This window comes from Dasypus novemcinctus, chromosome 1, assembly GCF_030445035.2.
Source record: "Dasypus novemcinctus isolate mDasNov1 chromosome 1, mDasNov1.1.hap2, whole genome shotgun sequence".
Classification (NCBI taxonomy): domain Eukaryota; kingdom Metazoa; phylum Chordata; class Mammalia; order Cingulata; family Dasypodidae; genus Dasypus; species Dasypus novemcinctus.
This window is the reverse complement of record NC_080673.1, coordinates 207,248,686-207,264,231: the sequence shown is the minus strand read 5'-3', so window position 1 is coordinate 207,264,231 and position 15,546 is coordinate 207,248,686. Positions and strand designations below refer to the sequence as shown.

The following is a 15,546-nucleotide window of genomic DNA, read 5'->3' as shown; positions in this document are numbered from 1 at the left end:
TACCCATTGTCTGTGTCCATTTTGCTGTGTGTTCTTCTGTGTCCACTCATTCTTGTCAGCGGCACAGGGAATCTGTGTCTCTTTGTTGTTGTTGTTGCGTCATCTCACTGAGTCAGCTCTGTGTGTGTGTGGTGCCATTCCTGGGCAGGTTGGACATTTTTTGCACTGGGTGGCTCTCCTTATGGGGCGTACTCCTTGCGCGTGGGGCTCCCCTACGCAGGGGACATGCCTGCGTGGCAGGGCACTCCTTGCGCACATCAGCACTGCATGTGGACCAGCTCCACACGGGTCAAGGAGGCCCTGGGTTTGAACCGCGGACCTCCCATGTGGTAGGTGGATACTCTATCCATTGAGCCAAGTCCACTTCCCCACATTCATTTTTGATGGATATTTTTTGTTGATTAAATTCTAGTTGGCAGCTATTTTCTTTCAGCACTTTAAATATATTATTTCATTGCCTTTAGCTTTTTATTATAATTTATTTTCTTTTTACAAGAGTTGTCATTCTTGTATTCCTTTCAAAATTATATGTCCCTTTTCTCTGGCTGCTTTTTAAGAGTTTTCTTCTTTGTTTCCAGCACAATGTTACTATTATCCCTGTTATTTTTTATCTTGCTTGTACTTTTCTTAAGCTTCCTTAATTTGTAGATAGGTATTTTTTCACCATTTTTGGAAATTTCTTGTGCAATATTCTTTTAATATTGCTTCTGCCCCTGCTTTCTTTGGTCTCCTTATGGGACTCCAATTATGTAGTTAGATCTTTGAGAAGGTCACATGTAGCTCTTATGCTCTGTGTTCTTATATTTTCTGCATGTTTCATTTCCCATTCTTTTTTCTCTCTGTGCTTCAATTTGGGTCTCTTCTATTGACCTGTACTCAAGTTCATTACTTCTGTTCTGCTGGGTCCAATCTATTATTAAACCCATCTACTGAACCCTTATTCTCAGACTGAGGACGTTCTTAGTTCTAGAATGTCCATTTGACTGTTTTATATAGATTCCAATTCTCTGTTGAAATTTTCCAGGCTCTTATCAAATTTTATCTAATCCCCTTTCTTCTATTTTCTTCAACGCAGTAATCAAAATTGTTTTAAAGTCCTTGTGTGTTAACTCTAATATCTGAAGCTTCTGAAATCTGCATCAATTATCTGGCTTTTCTCTTGACCATCAAACACGTCTTCCTGCCTCTTTATACATTTGGCAGTGTTGGATTACATGTGAGACACTGGATATAAAAGAATCGTGGAGGTTCCCGATGATGTTTTCTTCCACCAGAGAGACTGCTTCCCTTTTCTCCATTAGGCAAAGGGTATGAGGGATCAACTGCTGCATGCCACTCAGAAATAGAGCATTTTGCCGGAAATTTTGCCATTCCCTGCAGGAGATGTTTGCACGTATCCCTTGACTCCTCAAGACTCAACGAGTGTCCCACTGCAGTCCCCCCAAGTTCCCCATTCGTTAAAACAGCCTCTTGCTATTAGGCTCTCCTTCCCCCAGCAGAAAGTCTCTGCCAGGGATGCCTGAGGCCTAGTCAAGCCTCAACACCCACCTGGAACCATCAAATGCTCCCTGGGGAAAAATAAGCGGAGAGTGCCCAGTCCCCCCAAAAGGTTCTACCCCTCTCTGGAATTTTGGTTGATCTAATCCTCACTTCCATGGCTCACAGACAGACTTAAACTAGGATTTTTAAAATGTATCGTTTCTTTCTAGTTGCTGTGGCTGGAGAACTGGCTGCTGCCACCTCCGACACTGTCCCAAAGCAGAAGGCTTGTCCATGGTTTTTTAAAAAGGAGAAGGTGCACGGTCACGCGTGCCTGTATGCAATAGCATTCACTTTATTACAACACCCCTCTGCTTTCTCCCCTTCCCCATTTCCCCCCACCCCACCCCAGCCTCCCCCCACCCCCACCCCCCCACCCCCACCTTATCTTCCGCAGCAACGTGTGGAAGGGCCTGAACAGCTCGGACATGTCTTCCACCTTGCGGTCCAAGTTCAGCGGTCCATCGGCGTAGACCACGAGGCCGCTGTATTCAAGACACAAAAGCCAGTCTGCGTTACGGCCTCGGCAGACCCCTGGTGAGCCCAGGACCCCAGGTGCAAACACCTGACCCCCAGGTGCAAACACCTGAAATAAGGCGTATACTCAGGGACTCCCGGCCACACACCCCCAACACCGCTCATGCTCCTGACTTTTTGTGGTTGGATCTTTTTTTTCTTTTAGGTACCAGGACTGGGGATTGAACCTGGGACCTTGTATGTGGGAAGCCAGCGCTTAACCACTGAGCCACATGGGCTCCCCTGTGTTGGCTCCCACCTGTTTGCTTATTGTTTTTTTTCTTTTTTTAAAAAGATTTATTTTATTTATTTCTCCCCACCCCTACCCCACCCCCATTGTCTGCTCTCTGTGTCCGTTCGCTGTGTGTTCTTCTGTGTCCACTTGCATTCTTGGCAGCACTGGGAACTGTGTCTCTCTTTTTGTTGCGTCATCTTGCTGTGTCAGCTCTCCATGTGTGCGGCGCCACTCCTGGGCGGGCTGCACTCTTCATGTGGGGCGGCTCTCCTTGCGGGGTGCACTCCTTTTGTGTGGGGATCCCCTATGCGGGGAACACAGGTCAGGAGGCCCTGGGTTTGAACCCTGGACCTCCTATATGGTAGGCAGACACTCTCATCAGTTGAGCCACATCCACTTCCCTTTTGCTTATTGTCTGTTCATTATTTTAGCTCATTGTTTTGCTTGTTGTTTACTCATTTCCTTTAGGAGGCACTGGGACCCGAACCTGGGACCCCCCATGTGGAAGGTGGGCACTCAACTGCTTGAGCCACACCCACTCTGTGACTGGATCTTAAATTTGGATAGGATGAAAGCAATTAAAATTATAACAGAACGTGTATGATCTTTTGCAGTTGATCAGCTTATGTTCATTTGAGAGATCATAAAGTAATCATTAAAAAATATATATATTTGTAAACCCACAGCTAACATCATACTCAGCAGTGAAAGAATGAAAGCTTTCCCCCTAAGATCTGGACAAGATAAGGATGCCCACGGTCATCACTGTTATTCAACACTGCGCTGGAAGTTCTGACCAAAGCAATTAGGCAAGAAAAAGAAATAAAAGGCAACCGTATAGGAAGGAAGAAGTAAAACTTTTCCCGTTTGCAGCATATATTATTCTACCTATATAAAAATCTTGAAAATTTCACAACAAAGCTACTAGAGCTAATAAACAAGTTCAGCAAAATGGCAGTTAGGGACGTGCTTCTTCCCACCAAGATCAGATGCAGCCCTGGCCTAGGCTCCAGCCCCACCTCCAGCAGGGAGGTAGCTGGTGGGACCTGCACCCGGCTCTCCAGGGAAGTGCAAGTGCCCTCCACTGGCAGAGGCTGAATAGTCAGACACCTGGGGCTGCATCCCCACACCGCAAGAGAACAGGAGAGGAGTTGGGTATCCTCGGCCTCTCCGGGCAATGGCAGGAGTTTTCAGCCCACACAGACAGGTTTGTTGAGTGCCTTTGAGATGATCTCCACCGCTGTCCCCCCACAGGATAGGAGGGGGCTGGTGTTGCCTCCACCTCTCAGGGCAACAGTTTTGGGCTGCACAAGCCTGATCGTTGGGCACCTGTGGCTCCACCTCCATCCCCACTAGGACAAGAGATGGACTGTGCTTGCCCAGCCTCTCTGGGTAACTGCAGGTGCTTTCGGCCCACACAGCATGGGCTGGGGGGTACTTGTGGACCCACCCTCACCCCCCAATAGGAAAGAAAGGGGCTGGTGTTTCCACAGCCTTTTGGGGCAACAGCAGACCTTCAGCCTGCCTGGACTGGACTATTGGATGCCATAAATCCACCCCAACCCCAACAAGGATAGGAAGGGTCTGGTGCCTCCACAGCCTCTCTGGACAACAGTGGGTACTTTCAGCCAACAGGGACTGGACCTGTCGGGTGCCTGTGGATCCAAGCCCATGCCTTAAGAGGATAGAAGGGGGCTGGTGTTTTCTCAGCCTCTCCAGGCAAGGGCAGGTATTCTTGCCCTAAAGGGACTGAACGGTTGAGCGCCCATAGAACCACCCCCGCCACCCAATAGATAGGAGGGGGCAGGCGCTTCCTCAGCCTCTCCAGACACAGCAGGCACTTTCAGCCTGCAGGACTGAACTGCTGAGCATTGGTGGTTCCGTTCCCACCCCCTAAAGGGCAGAAGGGACAGTACTCCCTCAGCCGCTCAGGGCAACTGCAGGCGTATCTGGCCCACAGAGATTAGACTGTTGGGCACTCCAGAGGGTCCATTCCCACCCCTGGCAGGGAGAGGGTCCGGTGCTACATCAGTTTACCTGAGCAACTGTGGTCATTTTGGACCCACACAGCATAGTTCCCACCCTGCCTAAGGTAGGGGAGGAAGAGGTGTGAAGCTTCATCAGTGTCTCCAGGCGACTACAGAAAGTCTTGTTGTGCCCAACTTGGATTATTACACATGGCTACAGCTCTGTCCCTACCCCTGACAGAGAAGGTGGGAGAAGCTACATCAATTCCTGGGACAACATGGGAGCTTCAGCCTCCACAGCTTACAGTACCAACTACATCCTTGGTGCCTAGTACACAACCAGCAAGGGAGAAAAGACAAGAAATCCCTAAACTAAAGGGAGAAGCAGCACCCAGAACAAATACATCTAGCAAGCCGGAAACACCAGCAAAAAATTACAATCCATACCAAGAAACAGGAAGAGGTGGCCCAGTTAAAGAAACAAGATAAGCCTGCAGATGACATAAAGGAGCTAAGACAACTAATCTCAACTAATCACAAACAAATCTCCTTAATAAATTCAATGAGATAGCTAAAGAGATTAAGGATATTAAGAAGACTTTGGGTGGCAGGAAGAGGGAAGAAAAGATGGGATGTGGTGGCATTTTGGGGACTTTGAGTTGTCCTAAATGATATTGCAGGATCAGATGCTGGACATCATATATCCTGCCATAACCCACTGAATGTACTGGGGGAGAGTGTGAACTACAGGGTATACTATTATCCATGTGATGCAACAGTGCTCCAAAATATGTTCACTGAGTGCGATGAGTGTGCCACAATGATGGGGGAGGTTGTTGGTGTGGGAGGAGTGGGGTGGGGAGGTGGGGGGTATACAGGAACCTCATGTTTTTTAATGTAACATTTTTTGAGATGTATATATCTTCAAAAAATACAATTTACAAAACAGATGGGAGTGGGGGGATGGGAAGTGGTTACATAGGAACTTCTTATGTTTTTTAATGTAATGTTCTTTGTGACCTATTAAATTTAATTTTAAAAGTGTTTTAAAAAAAGATGACTTTGGATGAGCACAAAGAATTTGAAAGCATACATAGAAAAACAGCAGACCTTATGGGAATGAAAGGTGCAATAAACGAAATTAAAAATACACTGGAGGCATATAACAGCAGATTTGAGAAAGCAGAAGGATCAGTGAGCTTGAAGACATGGCCTCCAAAAGCGAACATACAAAAGAAGAGATGAAGAAAAGAATGGAAAAAAAATGAATAGGGTCTCAGGAAACTAAATGACAGCAAGAGACATGCAAACATACCTGTCATGGGTGTCCCAGAAGGAAAAGATAAGAGAAAAGGGGCAGAAAGAATAGTTGAAGAAAAAATGGTAGAAATTTCCCAAACCTACTGAAGGACATAGACATCCATGTCCAAGAAGCACAATGTACTCCCATTCAAATAAATCCAAATAGACCAACTCCGAGATGCATACTAATCAGAATGTCAAATGCCACAGACAGAGAATTCTGAGAGCAGCAAGAGAAAAGCAATGCATAACATATAAGGCACACCCAATAAGATTAAGTGCCGACTTCTCATCAGAAACCATGGAGCCAAGAAGGTAGTGGTATGATATATTTAAGGTATTGCAGGAGAAAAACTGCCAGCCAAGAATTTTATACCCAGCAAGATTATCTTTCAAAAATGAGGATGAGATTAGAATATTCACAGATAAACAGAAACTGAGAGAGTTTATAACAAAAAGACCAGCTTTCCAGGAAATACTAAAGGGAGTGTTACAGCCTGGAAGAGTCTAGAAATTACAACTGTATCATTAACAGTAATTAACAGTGTCAAAAATAAAATAACAGATAAAACACAAAGATCAAAATGGATGAAATAAGAACTGCCTTTACAGTAATAACATTGAATGTTAATGGATTAAACTCCCCAATCAAAAGACACAGATTGGCAGAATGGTTAAGAAAATATTAGCCATCTTTACGTTGTCTACAAGAGATTCACCTTAGACCCAAGGATACCAATAAATTGAAAAGGAAAGGTTGGAAAAAGATACTCCATGCATGCAGTAACCAAAAAAAATCTGAGGCAGCTATACTTATATCAAATGATATAGACTTTAAAAGCAAAACTGTTATTAGAGAAAAGGAAGGACATTATATATTAATAAAAGGGATGATTTGCCAGGAAGAAATAACAATCATAAATATCTATGCACCTAACTAGGATGCCCCAAAATACATGCGGCAAACACTGGCAAAACTGAAGGGAGAAATAGACAACTCTACAGTTAATAGTTGGGGACTTCAATACACCACCCTCAGCATTGGATAGAACATCTGGGTAGAAGATCAATAAAGAAACAGAGAGCTTGAATAATATGATAAATGGACTAAACCTAACAGACATATACAGATCATTGCACCCCAAAAACAGCAGGATAGACCTTCTTTTCAAGTGCTCATGGATCTTTCTCCAGGATAGACCATAAGTTGGGTCACAAAACAGATCTCAATAAATTCAACAAAATCGAAATTATACAAAGCACTTTCTCTGATAATAATGGAATAAAACTGGAAATCAACAAGCGGCAAAAAAAGGGAAAATTCACATATAAATGGAGATTAAACAACACGCTCTTAAATAATCAGTGAGCCAAAGAAGAAATTTCAAGAGAAGTCAATAAATATCTCGAGATGAATGACAACGAGAATACAACATATCAGAACATTTGGGATGCCATGAAGGCAGTGTTGAGAGGAAAATTTATAGCCCTCAATGCTTCCATTAAAAAAGAAGAAAGAGCTAAAATCAATGCAGTAACCGCATAGCTGGAGGAACTAGAAAAAGAAAAGCAAACTAATCCCAAGTCAAGTAGAAGAAATGAAATAACAAAGATGAGAAAAGAAATAAATGAAATTGAGAACAAAAAAACAATAGAATTAACAAAACCAAAAGTTAGTTCTTCGAGAAGATTAACAAAATTGGCAAACCCTTGCTAGACTAAAAAAAAAAGAGAGAAGATGCAAATAAATGAAATAAAAAATGGAAAGGGCAAACTTAGTACTGACCCCACAGAAATAAGAGAGATCATAAGAGGATATTACGAACAACTTTATGCTAAAAAACTAGACAATGTAAATGAAATGGAAAAATTCCTAGGAATGCACAAACAACCTACACTGGCAGTAAAAGAAACAGAAGACCTCAACAAACCAATCACAAGTAAAGGATTGAAACAGTCACCAAACAGCTCCCCAGAATGAAAAGCCCAGGACCAGACGGTTTCACAGGTGAGTTCTATCAAGCAATCAAAGAAGATTTAATACCAGTTTTACTCAAGCTTTACCAAAAAATTGAACAAGAATGCTACCAAACTAATTCTATGAAGCCAATATCACCCTAATACCAAAGCCATATAGAGATATTACAAAAAAAGAAAATTGCAGGCCCTTTTCTCTAATGAATACAGATGCAAAAATCCTCAATAAAATACTTGCTAATCAAATCCAACAATACATTAAAAGAATTATCCATCATGATGAAGTGGGTTTTATACCAGGCAGGAAAGGCTGGTTTAACTCAGGAAAATCAAATGCATTATATACTACATTAATAAATCAAAGAGGAAAAATCACATGATCTTATCAATTGATGCAGAAAAGGCATTTGACAAAACACAGCATCCTTTCTTGATAAAAATACTACAAAAAATAGGAGTTGAAGGAAACTTTCTCAACATGATAAAGGCCATATATGAAAAACCCACAGCTAACACTGTATTCAATGGTGAAAGACTGAAAGCTTTCCCACTGAGATCAGGACAAGACAAGGATGCCCATTGTCACCACTATTGTTCAGTATAGTGCCAGAGGTTCTAGCTAGAGCAATCAGGCAAGAAAAAGAAAAGGCATCCAAATTGGAAAGGAAGAATTAAAACTTTCACTATTCACAGATGATATGATTGTATATCTAGAAAGTCCAAAAAAAATCTACAACGAAACTTCTAGAACTAATAAATGATTCCAGTAGAGTGTCAAGATAAAAGATCAATATGCAAAAACCAGTGGTGTTTCTATACACAAATAATGCGCAATCTGAGAAGAAAGTGAGGGGGAAAATTCCATTTACAATAGTAACTAAAAGAATCGAATCTTTAGGAGTAAATTTAACAAAGGATGCAAAGCACTTGTATTCAGAAAACTAAAAAGTATTGCTAAAAGAAATTTTTAAAAAGACCTAAATAATTGGAAGAACATTCCTTGCTTATGGATTGGAAGACTCAATATCATTAAGATGTCAATTCTACCCAAACTGATATACAGATTCAATGCAATCCAATAAAAATTCCACCAGCCAATGGAAAACAATTATCAAATTTATCTGGAAGGTAAGAGGCCCCAAATAGCCAGAAACATCTTAAAAAGGAAATGTGAAGTTGGAGGACTCTCACTTCCAGACTTAAATCATATTACCTAGCTACAGTGATTAAAACATCATGGTATTGGCATAAAGATAGACACACAGACCAATGGAACTGAAATGATGGTTCAAAAACAGATCTTTCCATCTATGGTCAAGTGATTTTTGACAAGCCTGTCAAGCCCACCCATTTGGGGCAGAACAGTTTATTCAACAAATGGTGTTGGGAGAACTGGATATCCATAGCCAAAAGAAAAACAAGAAGACCCCTGTCGCACATCTTATACAAAAATTAGCTCAAAATGGATCAAAGACCTAAATATAAAAGGAAGTACAATAAAGCTCGTAGAAGAAAATGTAGGGAAACATCTTCAAGACCTGGTGGTAGGTGGTGGATTCTTAAACCTTACACCAAAAGCATGAACAATGAAAGGAAACATGGATAAATGGGACTTCCTCAAACCTAAACATTTCTGTGATTCAAAGGACTTCATCAAGAAGGTGAAAAGGCAGCCCAGTCGATGGGAGAAAATATTTGGAAACCACTTATCCGATAAAGGTTTGATTTCCATTCTATATAAAGAGGTCATACAACTCCACAATAAAAGAGCAGGCAATTCAATTTAAAAATGGGCAAAAGATTTAAATAGACATTTCTCCAAAGAGGAAATGCAAATGGCCAAAAAGCACATGAAAAAATGTTCCATATCACTAGCTATTAGGGAAATGCAAATTAAAACAACAATGAGATATCATCTAACACCACATATAATGTCCATTATTAAAAAAGCAGACAACAGTAAGTGCTGGAGAGGATGTGGAGAAATGGGAAAACTCCCTCACTGTTGGTGGAAGTGTAAAATGGTGCAGCCTCTGTGGAGGACAGTTTGGTGGTTCCTCAAGAAGCTAAATATAGAACTGTCATATGATCCATCAATTCCTCTACTAGGAATATATCCAGAAGAACTAAAAACTATGACACAGACAGACATCTGCACACCAATGTTCATAGCGGCATTATTCACAATTGCCAAAAGAAGGAAAAAACCCAAGTGTCCACGCACCAATGAGTGGATAGACAAAATGTGGTCTATACATACGATGGAACACTACGCTGCAGGAAGAAGAAATGAAATTGGGACACATGTAATAACATGGATGAATCTTGAAGACATTATACTAAACAAAGTAAGGCAGGCACAAAAGGACAAATATTGCATGGTCTCATTAATATGAACTAAATTCAAATAATAAACACATGGAATTAAAACCTAGAGTATAGGTTATTGGAGATAAGATGAGGGTTAAGAAGAATACTGATGCTTAACATATGTAGAAGTTTTAATTAACTTGACTGTAATTACATTACAGTGAGTATTAACTGGTTTATAAATGAGACTGTGGCTGAAAAAGGCAGTCTGGGGAAGTAAATGTCAATAGAAAGAAAGCTAAAGAATAATCTAGGGACTGAATTACACAGTGACCCCAGAGGTGGATGAGGACAGTGGTTAAGGGTAAAAATGCGAGAGCCCTTCCGTGAGCTAGAGCAGGTGCACATCACTGTTGCAGGGTGATGGGAATACGGAGAAGCAAGTTGGTGTGACCTACAGACTGTGGTTAACAGCAGTACTATAATATTCTTACATCAATGCCAAAGCTGTGCTGTGTTGATAATGGAGGTGTATGGAAAAAGTGTGCCAAATGTACGCTATGGACCATGATTGGTGGTAATAGTCTGATATTATCTCATAATCTGTAACAAATGTTCCACCATGGTGTGGTGTTGTATGGGAAACCTACACATCTGTATGATTGTTTTGCAAGTTCACAACGTCTGTAACAACAACAACAAGATATATATATATATATATATATATATATTTTTTTTTAAATAATGTGGGTTGGGGGAAAAATACACCAAATGTAAAGTAAGGACTTTGGTTGGTAGTAATATTTTGACGATGCTCTGCATAATTTGTAACAAATGTTTCACAGCAATGCAAAGTGTTGGTGGAGAGGTAATGTGAGACCCCTGTGTGACATTATGTATGTTTATTTTGTAAGTTCACAACCTTTACTATACACTTATTGTTTATGCATGCTCATGTATGAATTATATACTTCAATTAAAAAATATATATATATATATATAAACTGGGCAAAAGCCTTGAACAGACATTTCCAAATAAGATATAAAAAATGGCCAATAAGCACATGAAAAGATGTTCAACATCATTAGCCATTAGGGAAATGCAAATCACAACTATAATGAGATACCATTTCACACCCATTAGAATGGCTACTATTAAAAAACAACAACAAAACAGCAGTGTTGGCCAGGATGTGGAGAAATAGGGACACTCATTCATGGCTGGCAGCAAAGTAAAATGGTGCAGCTGCGGAGGACAGTTGGGCAGTTCCAACTAAAGCTAAGTACAGAATTACCAAATGACACAGCAATCCCAGTTCTAGATATATACTCAAGAGAATTGAAAGCAAGGACTCAAACAGATATTTGCACACCAGTGTTCATAGCGGCATTATTCACAATTGCCAGAAGGTGGAAGCAACGCAAGTGGCCATCAACTGATGACAAGGTAAACACAACGTTGTACAGACACACAATGCAACATTATTCTGCCATAAAAAGGAAGGACGTTCTGCTACATGCGACCACATGGGTGAACCCTGAGGATATCGCGTGCGGTGAAATAAGCCAGATACAAAAAGACAAATATTGTACGATCTCAAGTATATTAAATTAGAATATGCAAATTCATAAAGTCAGAAATTAGAATACAAGTTATCAGGGCCTGGGGAGGAGTTAAGTCTTTAATTGGGGGGAAATCTGTGTTTGGGGTGACAGAAAGGTTTGGTAGTGGATTATGGCGATGATGACACAACATTGTGTATGTAACTGGACACCACCAATTGTATAAGTGAAACTGGATAAAAGAGTACATTTTAGGGTGTCTATATTACTAGAATAAGAATATTAAAAAAATACAATGGAGGGTAAAACACAGTGACCCCTGGTGTGAACTGTGACTCTAGTTCATGTTCCAACTATAACAATACTGTTTCATCGCCACATTGTTACAAAGGTATCACGCTGGATGCAAAGTGCTAATGAGAGGGAAAGCTGGGGGGGGGGACATAAGGGAACTCTATGATTTGCATGATTTTTCTGTAAACCTACAACTTCTCTAATAGAAAGTGATAACATATATAGACAACTCTTCACATCACCATTGCAATCACATAAATGGGCTCCAAGATTTGTTAGTAGAACCTCCTTGGGAAAGAGAAACTTTGTTTCCAACTTTTCCTAGATAGATTCTGCTAACAAATCTTGGGGCCCATTTATGTGATTGCAAGGGTGATGTGAAGAGTTGTCTGTATATGTTATTATTACCACTTTTTTTTTCCTAGAGGGGTTTATCAGGAAGAGACCTGGAAGGGCTTCTGGCCACAGCAGACCCAGTCTGCTCCAGGATGGAGGTGAGGAGTGACCACCTGCTCAGGGACAGAAGGTGGCCTCTCCCTCGAGGCTGCCAGGGCCCCGGGGCTGCCTGACTCCCAGGGAGGGCTACCCGCCCTGCTGGGCCCTGCGGGGCTGGGGGCACAGAGGGGCAGCACTTTGCCCACGGAGCCCTCCGGGCTGGCCTCACTGGACCTGCCTGCCCCACCTGAGGTCCAGGTGTGCCCGAGCCTCTCCCACCCACAGTGACCACAGCCACCCCCGCTCCCCGGCCTGCCTGGCTGTGCCCAGCCCAGCCCCTCCCCTGAATCTGGGGGGTCCCCACCACGGGCCGTGCGCTCTGTGCCTGGCGGTCCCCACCCCCGCCCGGAGTACCGTCCCCTCCAGGCCGTCGGGCCCAGGCTCGGTCAGCAGCTAGGTCACGCAGCGGCCCACACTGCCTCCCGAGCAGGGTGGACGCCGGCTCCCGAGACCCACCGTGGCCGGAGCCCCGCCTTGCTGGGGGCGGCTCCTCCCCCGGACAAGGGCCTGTGAGGCTGGGGCTGCCTTTCCTCACTGCCCCACCCCGGCGTCCAGCTCAGCGTCTGCTCGAGGCTGACCCCACTCGACGCCACCCCACGTGGCCTTGAGCCGGCGGGCAGCGCCACCTCCGTGTCCCCGCACACTGCCACGCCCCTGCCCAGCACTCACGTGCTGTGGTCATCAGCCCTGGGGCCCCTCCCCGGAGCCCCCGTCCCTCAAGTACCAGCCCTGGAGTACCCCAGCCCTGAAGGAGCCATTCCTGCAGGGTCGTCCCTGAGACACAGATCCTTGGGGCACCGTCCCTAGAGGACCTTCCTTGGAAAACTGTCCCTGGAGCACCTCCTTGGAGCACCATCCTTGGAGCACCATCCCTGGAGCACCGTCCCTGGAGCACTATCCCTAGAGGACCTGTCCTTGGAGCACGTCCTTGGAGCACTGTCCCTGGAGCACTATCTTTAGAGGACTTACCCTTGGAGAAATGTCCCTGGAGCACTGTCCCTAGAGGACCTGTCCCTGGAGCACTGTCGCTGGAGCACCGTCTTTGGAGCACTATCCCAGGAGCACATCCTTGGAGCACTGTCCCTGGAGCATCATCCCAAGAGGACTTATCCTTGGAGAACTATCCCTGGAGCACCGTCCTTAGAGGACCTGTCCCTGGAGCACCATCCCTGGAGCACATCCTTGGAGCACTGTCCCTGGAGGACTTATCCTTGGAGAACTGTTCCTAGAGAACCGTCCCTAGAGATCTGTCCTTGGAGCACTGTCCCTGGAGCACATCCTTGGAGCACCATCCCTAGAGGACTTATTCTGGGAGCGCTGTCCCTGGAGCACCGTCCCTGGAGTGCCATCTCCAGGTGCCTCAGCTCTCCTGGGTGTCAGGGCTGCCTGCCTGCGAGCACAGCCCCTGTGCGCCGCGTCCTCACTGTGGGGCAGTCGGGGCTGTGGGCTCGCCTGCGCTGGCGGAAACGGCTCTCTGCAGAGGTGACCGGGCTCACCGCAGGCATCGGGGCTCAGGATTCGTCGGCCCACGTGGCGCCCTCGGCAGTTCTTTCCAATTCGGTGAGAATCGCTGATGGCAGAACGGGGTGACGGGCTGTTTTTCCTTAGAAGGGGTTTCACGTGCAGGAAGATTCAGAGGCCACGGGGTCCTGGAGGCCAGCTGGGCTGGGACGTGGCCCCAGGGTCCGGGGACACGCTGGGCGGTGCAGGGGTCCTGGGTGCGAGGGGCTGCGTCCTGAGCCGCAGGGGGGAGGGCCAGCAGAGGGGAGTGCGGCAGCGGGGTGGGAGGACTCCCCGGCTTAGCGGGGGCAGCGGCGTCCCTCCGCGTCCTGCAGCCCCGCAGCCGGGCCCTCCCGCTCAGCAGCCCCAGGACGTGCGGAGGGCGAGCACCCAGGGCAGAGGGGAGGCGCGTGGCTGCCCGGGCTCCCCGTGTCCCAGTGCCCATTGGCACAGGCCGCGGCACAACAGGCAGGCATGGGGTGGCTCCGTGGGCAGGGGCTGGGCCCACACTGTCCACAGGCGCCGTTCTGGAAGGATGGTGGGAGCAGGAGGCCTGGGGGCCACTCCGTGGCCCGGAGGAAGCTGTCGAGGGAGCGCTGACCGACAGGCCGGCGAAGTGCAGCGTCCTGCCACCCGTCCCAGGCTGCGCGGGCCCAAGACTGCGAGGCCGGCGAGGGGCCAGGCAGCCCCCAAAGCAGGGCCCGGCCGGCAGGGGCTGGGCCCCGGGCGCCTCAACCCGTCGGAGGCATGGGGCGCACAGCGATGACCGGGGGTGCCTACCAGGTCAGTGGTCAGGTTTCCCTCGGTGGCAGCGCTTCCTGCTTTGGTGTCTGTTTACGCTCAAATGGTAAGAAGCTGTGTGGTGTGCAGGCATGCAAGTTTTTAAAAAAATTCATTTTATTTATTACTTTTTTGAGGCATACAATTTTGCAACAATATTTTGCATTTAATATTTCAGGAACATTTTTCCATGGCATGAGGGACCCGTCTCCAACATGCCACTAGTGGCCGACACGTCATCTGCTTGTTTTGTGAGGCGGTGGCCATCAAACCTGCCATTTAACCGCTTTAAAGTGTACAATTCAGTGGCAGCAATTCCACGAGTTTCGACGACCACTATCCACTGCCCAAACTCTTCCATCACCCCAAACAGAAACCTGCACCCAGGAGGCAAGAGCCCCCACGGAGATGTCCCCTTAATCGAGCCTTACTTTTGGATTCCACGCCCTCCGCCTGCCAGGGTTTCGTGATTACAAATACTGCTTCAGCGAGAATCACCTCAAACACAGTCGTGCACCCGTGAGATCCACTCGCCACGATTCCACACAAGTGCACGCCCCGTGAGTGTGCGCTGGCACCGAGGAGGATAGCGGGGCATGTCCTGCCCCCACGGCGGGAGCTGAGCTGGGTGTCTCGGTCTGCCAGGGCTGCTGTAACAAGCAGCACACACCAGGCGGCTTCGGCGTCAGGAGTCCACCATCTTGTAGTTTTTGAGGCCTCAAGTCCAACACCAGGGTGCCGGCAGGACGGATTTCTCTGAGTCTGTGGCATCCTGGGGTGCCACGTCGCGCAGCCACCTGCCTCTGTCCCTTCCTCGCGCCCGCTCTTTGGCCCAGATTTCCTCTGCTTGGAAGCGCTCCAGGCGCGCCGGGCTCAGGCCCACCTGACTCAGGTTGGCGTGGCCGTAACTGGTAACATTGTGCCAGCCCATCATGTCAGCTCGCTGTCTTTCTTGTTTTCTTTAGGAGACACCGGGAACCAAACCTGGGACCTCCCACGTGGTAGGCAGGTGCCCACCTGCTTAAGCCACATCCACTTCCTGAAATTGTATTTCTCTTCTGACTTCAT

The 15,546-nt window shown here is 46.0% G+C and overlaps 1 protein-coding gene across 2 annotated transcripts in view; it reads right to left on the bottom strand.

Annotated features, from left to right (window-relative positions):
* The window catches only part of ZFYVE28 (zinc finger FYVE-type containing 28), a 124,587-nt gene that overhangs the window by 40,337 nt on the left and 68,704 nt on the right, over positions 1-15,546 (bottom strand). For both annotated transcript variants that reach the window (XR_011649702.1, XM_058301470.2), the window contains exon 7: positions 1,923-2,024. Coding sequence is in view for 1 of the 2 variants with exons in the window: in XM_058301470.2 (XP_058157453.1) it covers positions 1,923-2,024 (102 nt within the window). In the remaining variant the exon portion in view is untranslated. The remainder of the gene's footprint in view (positions 1-1,922; positions 2,025-15,546) is intronic.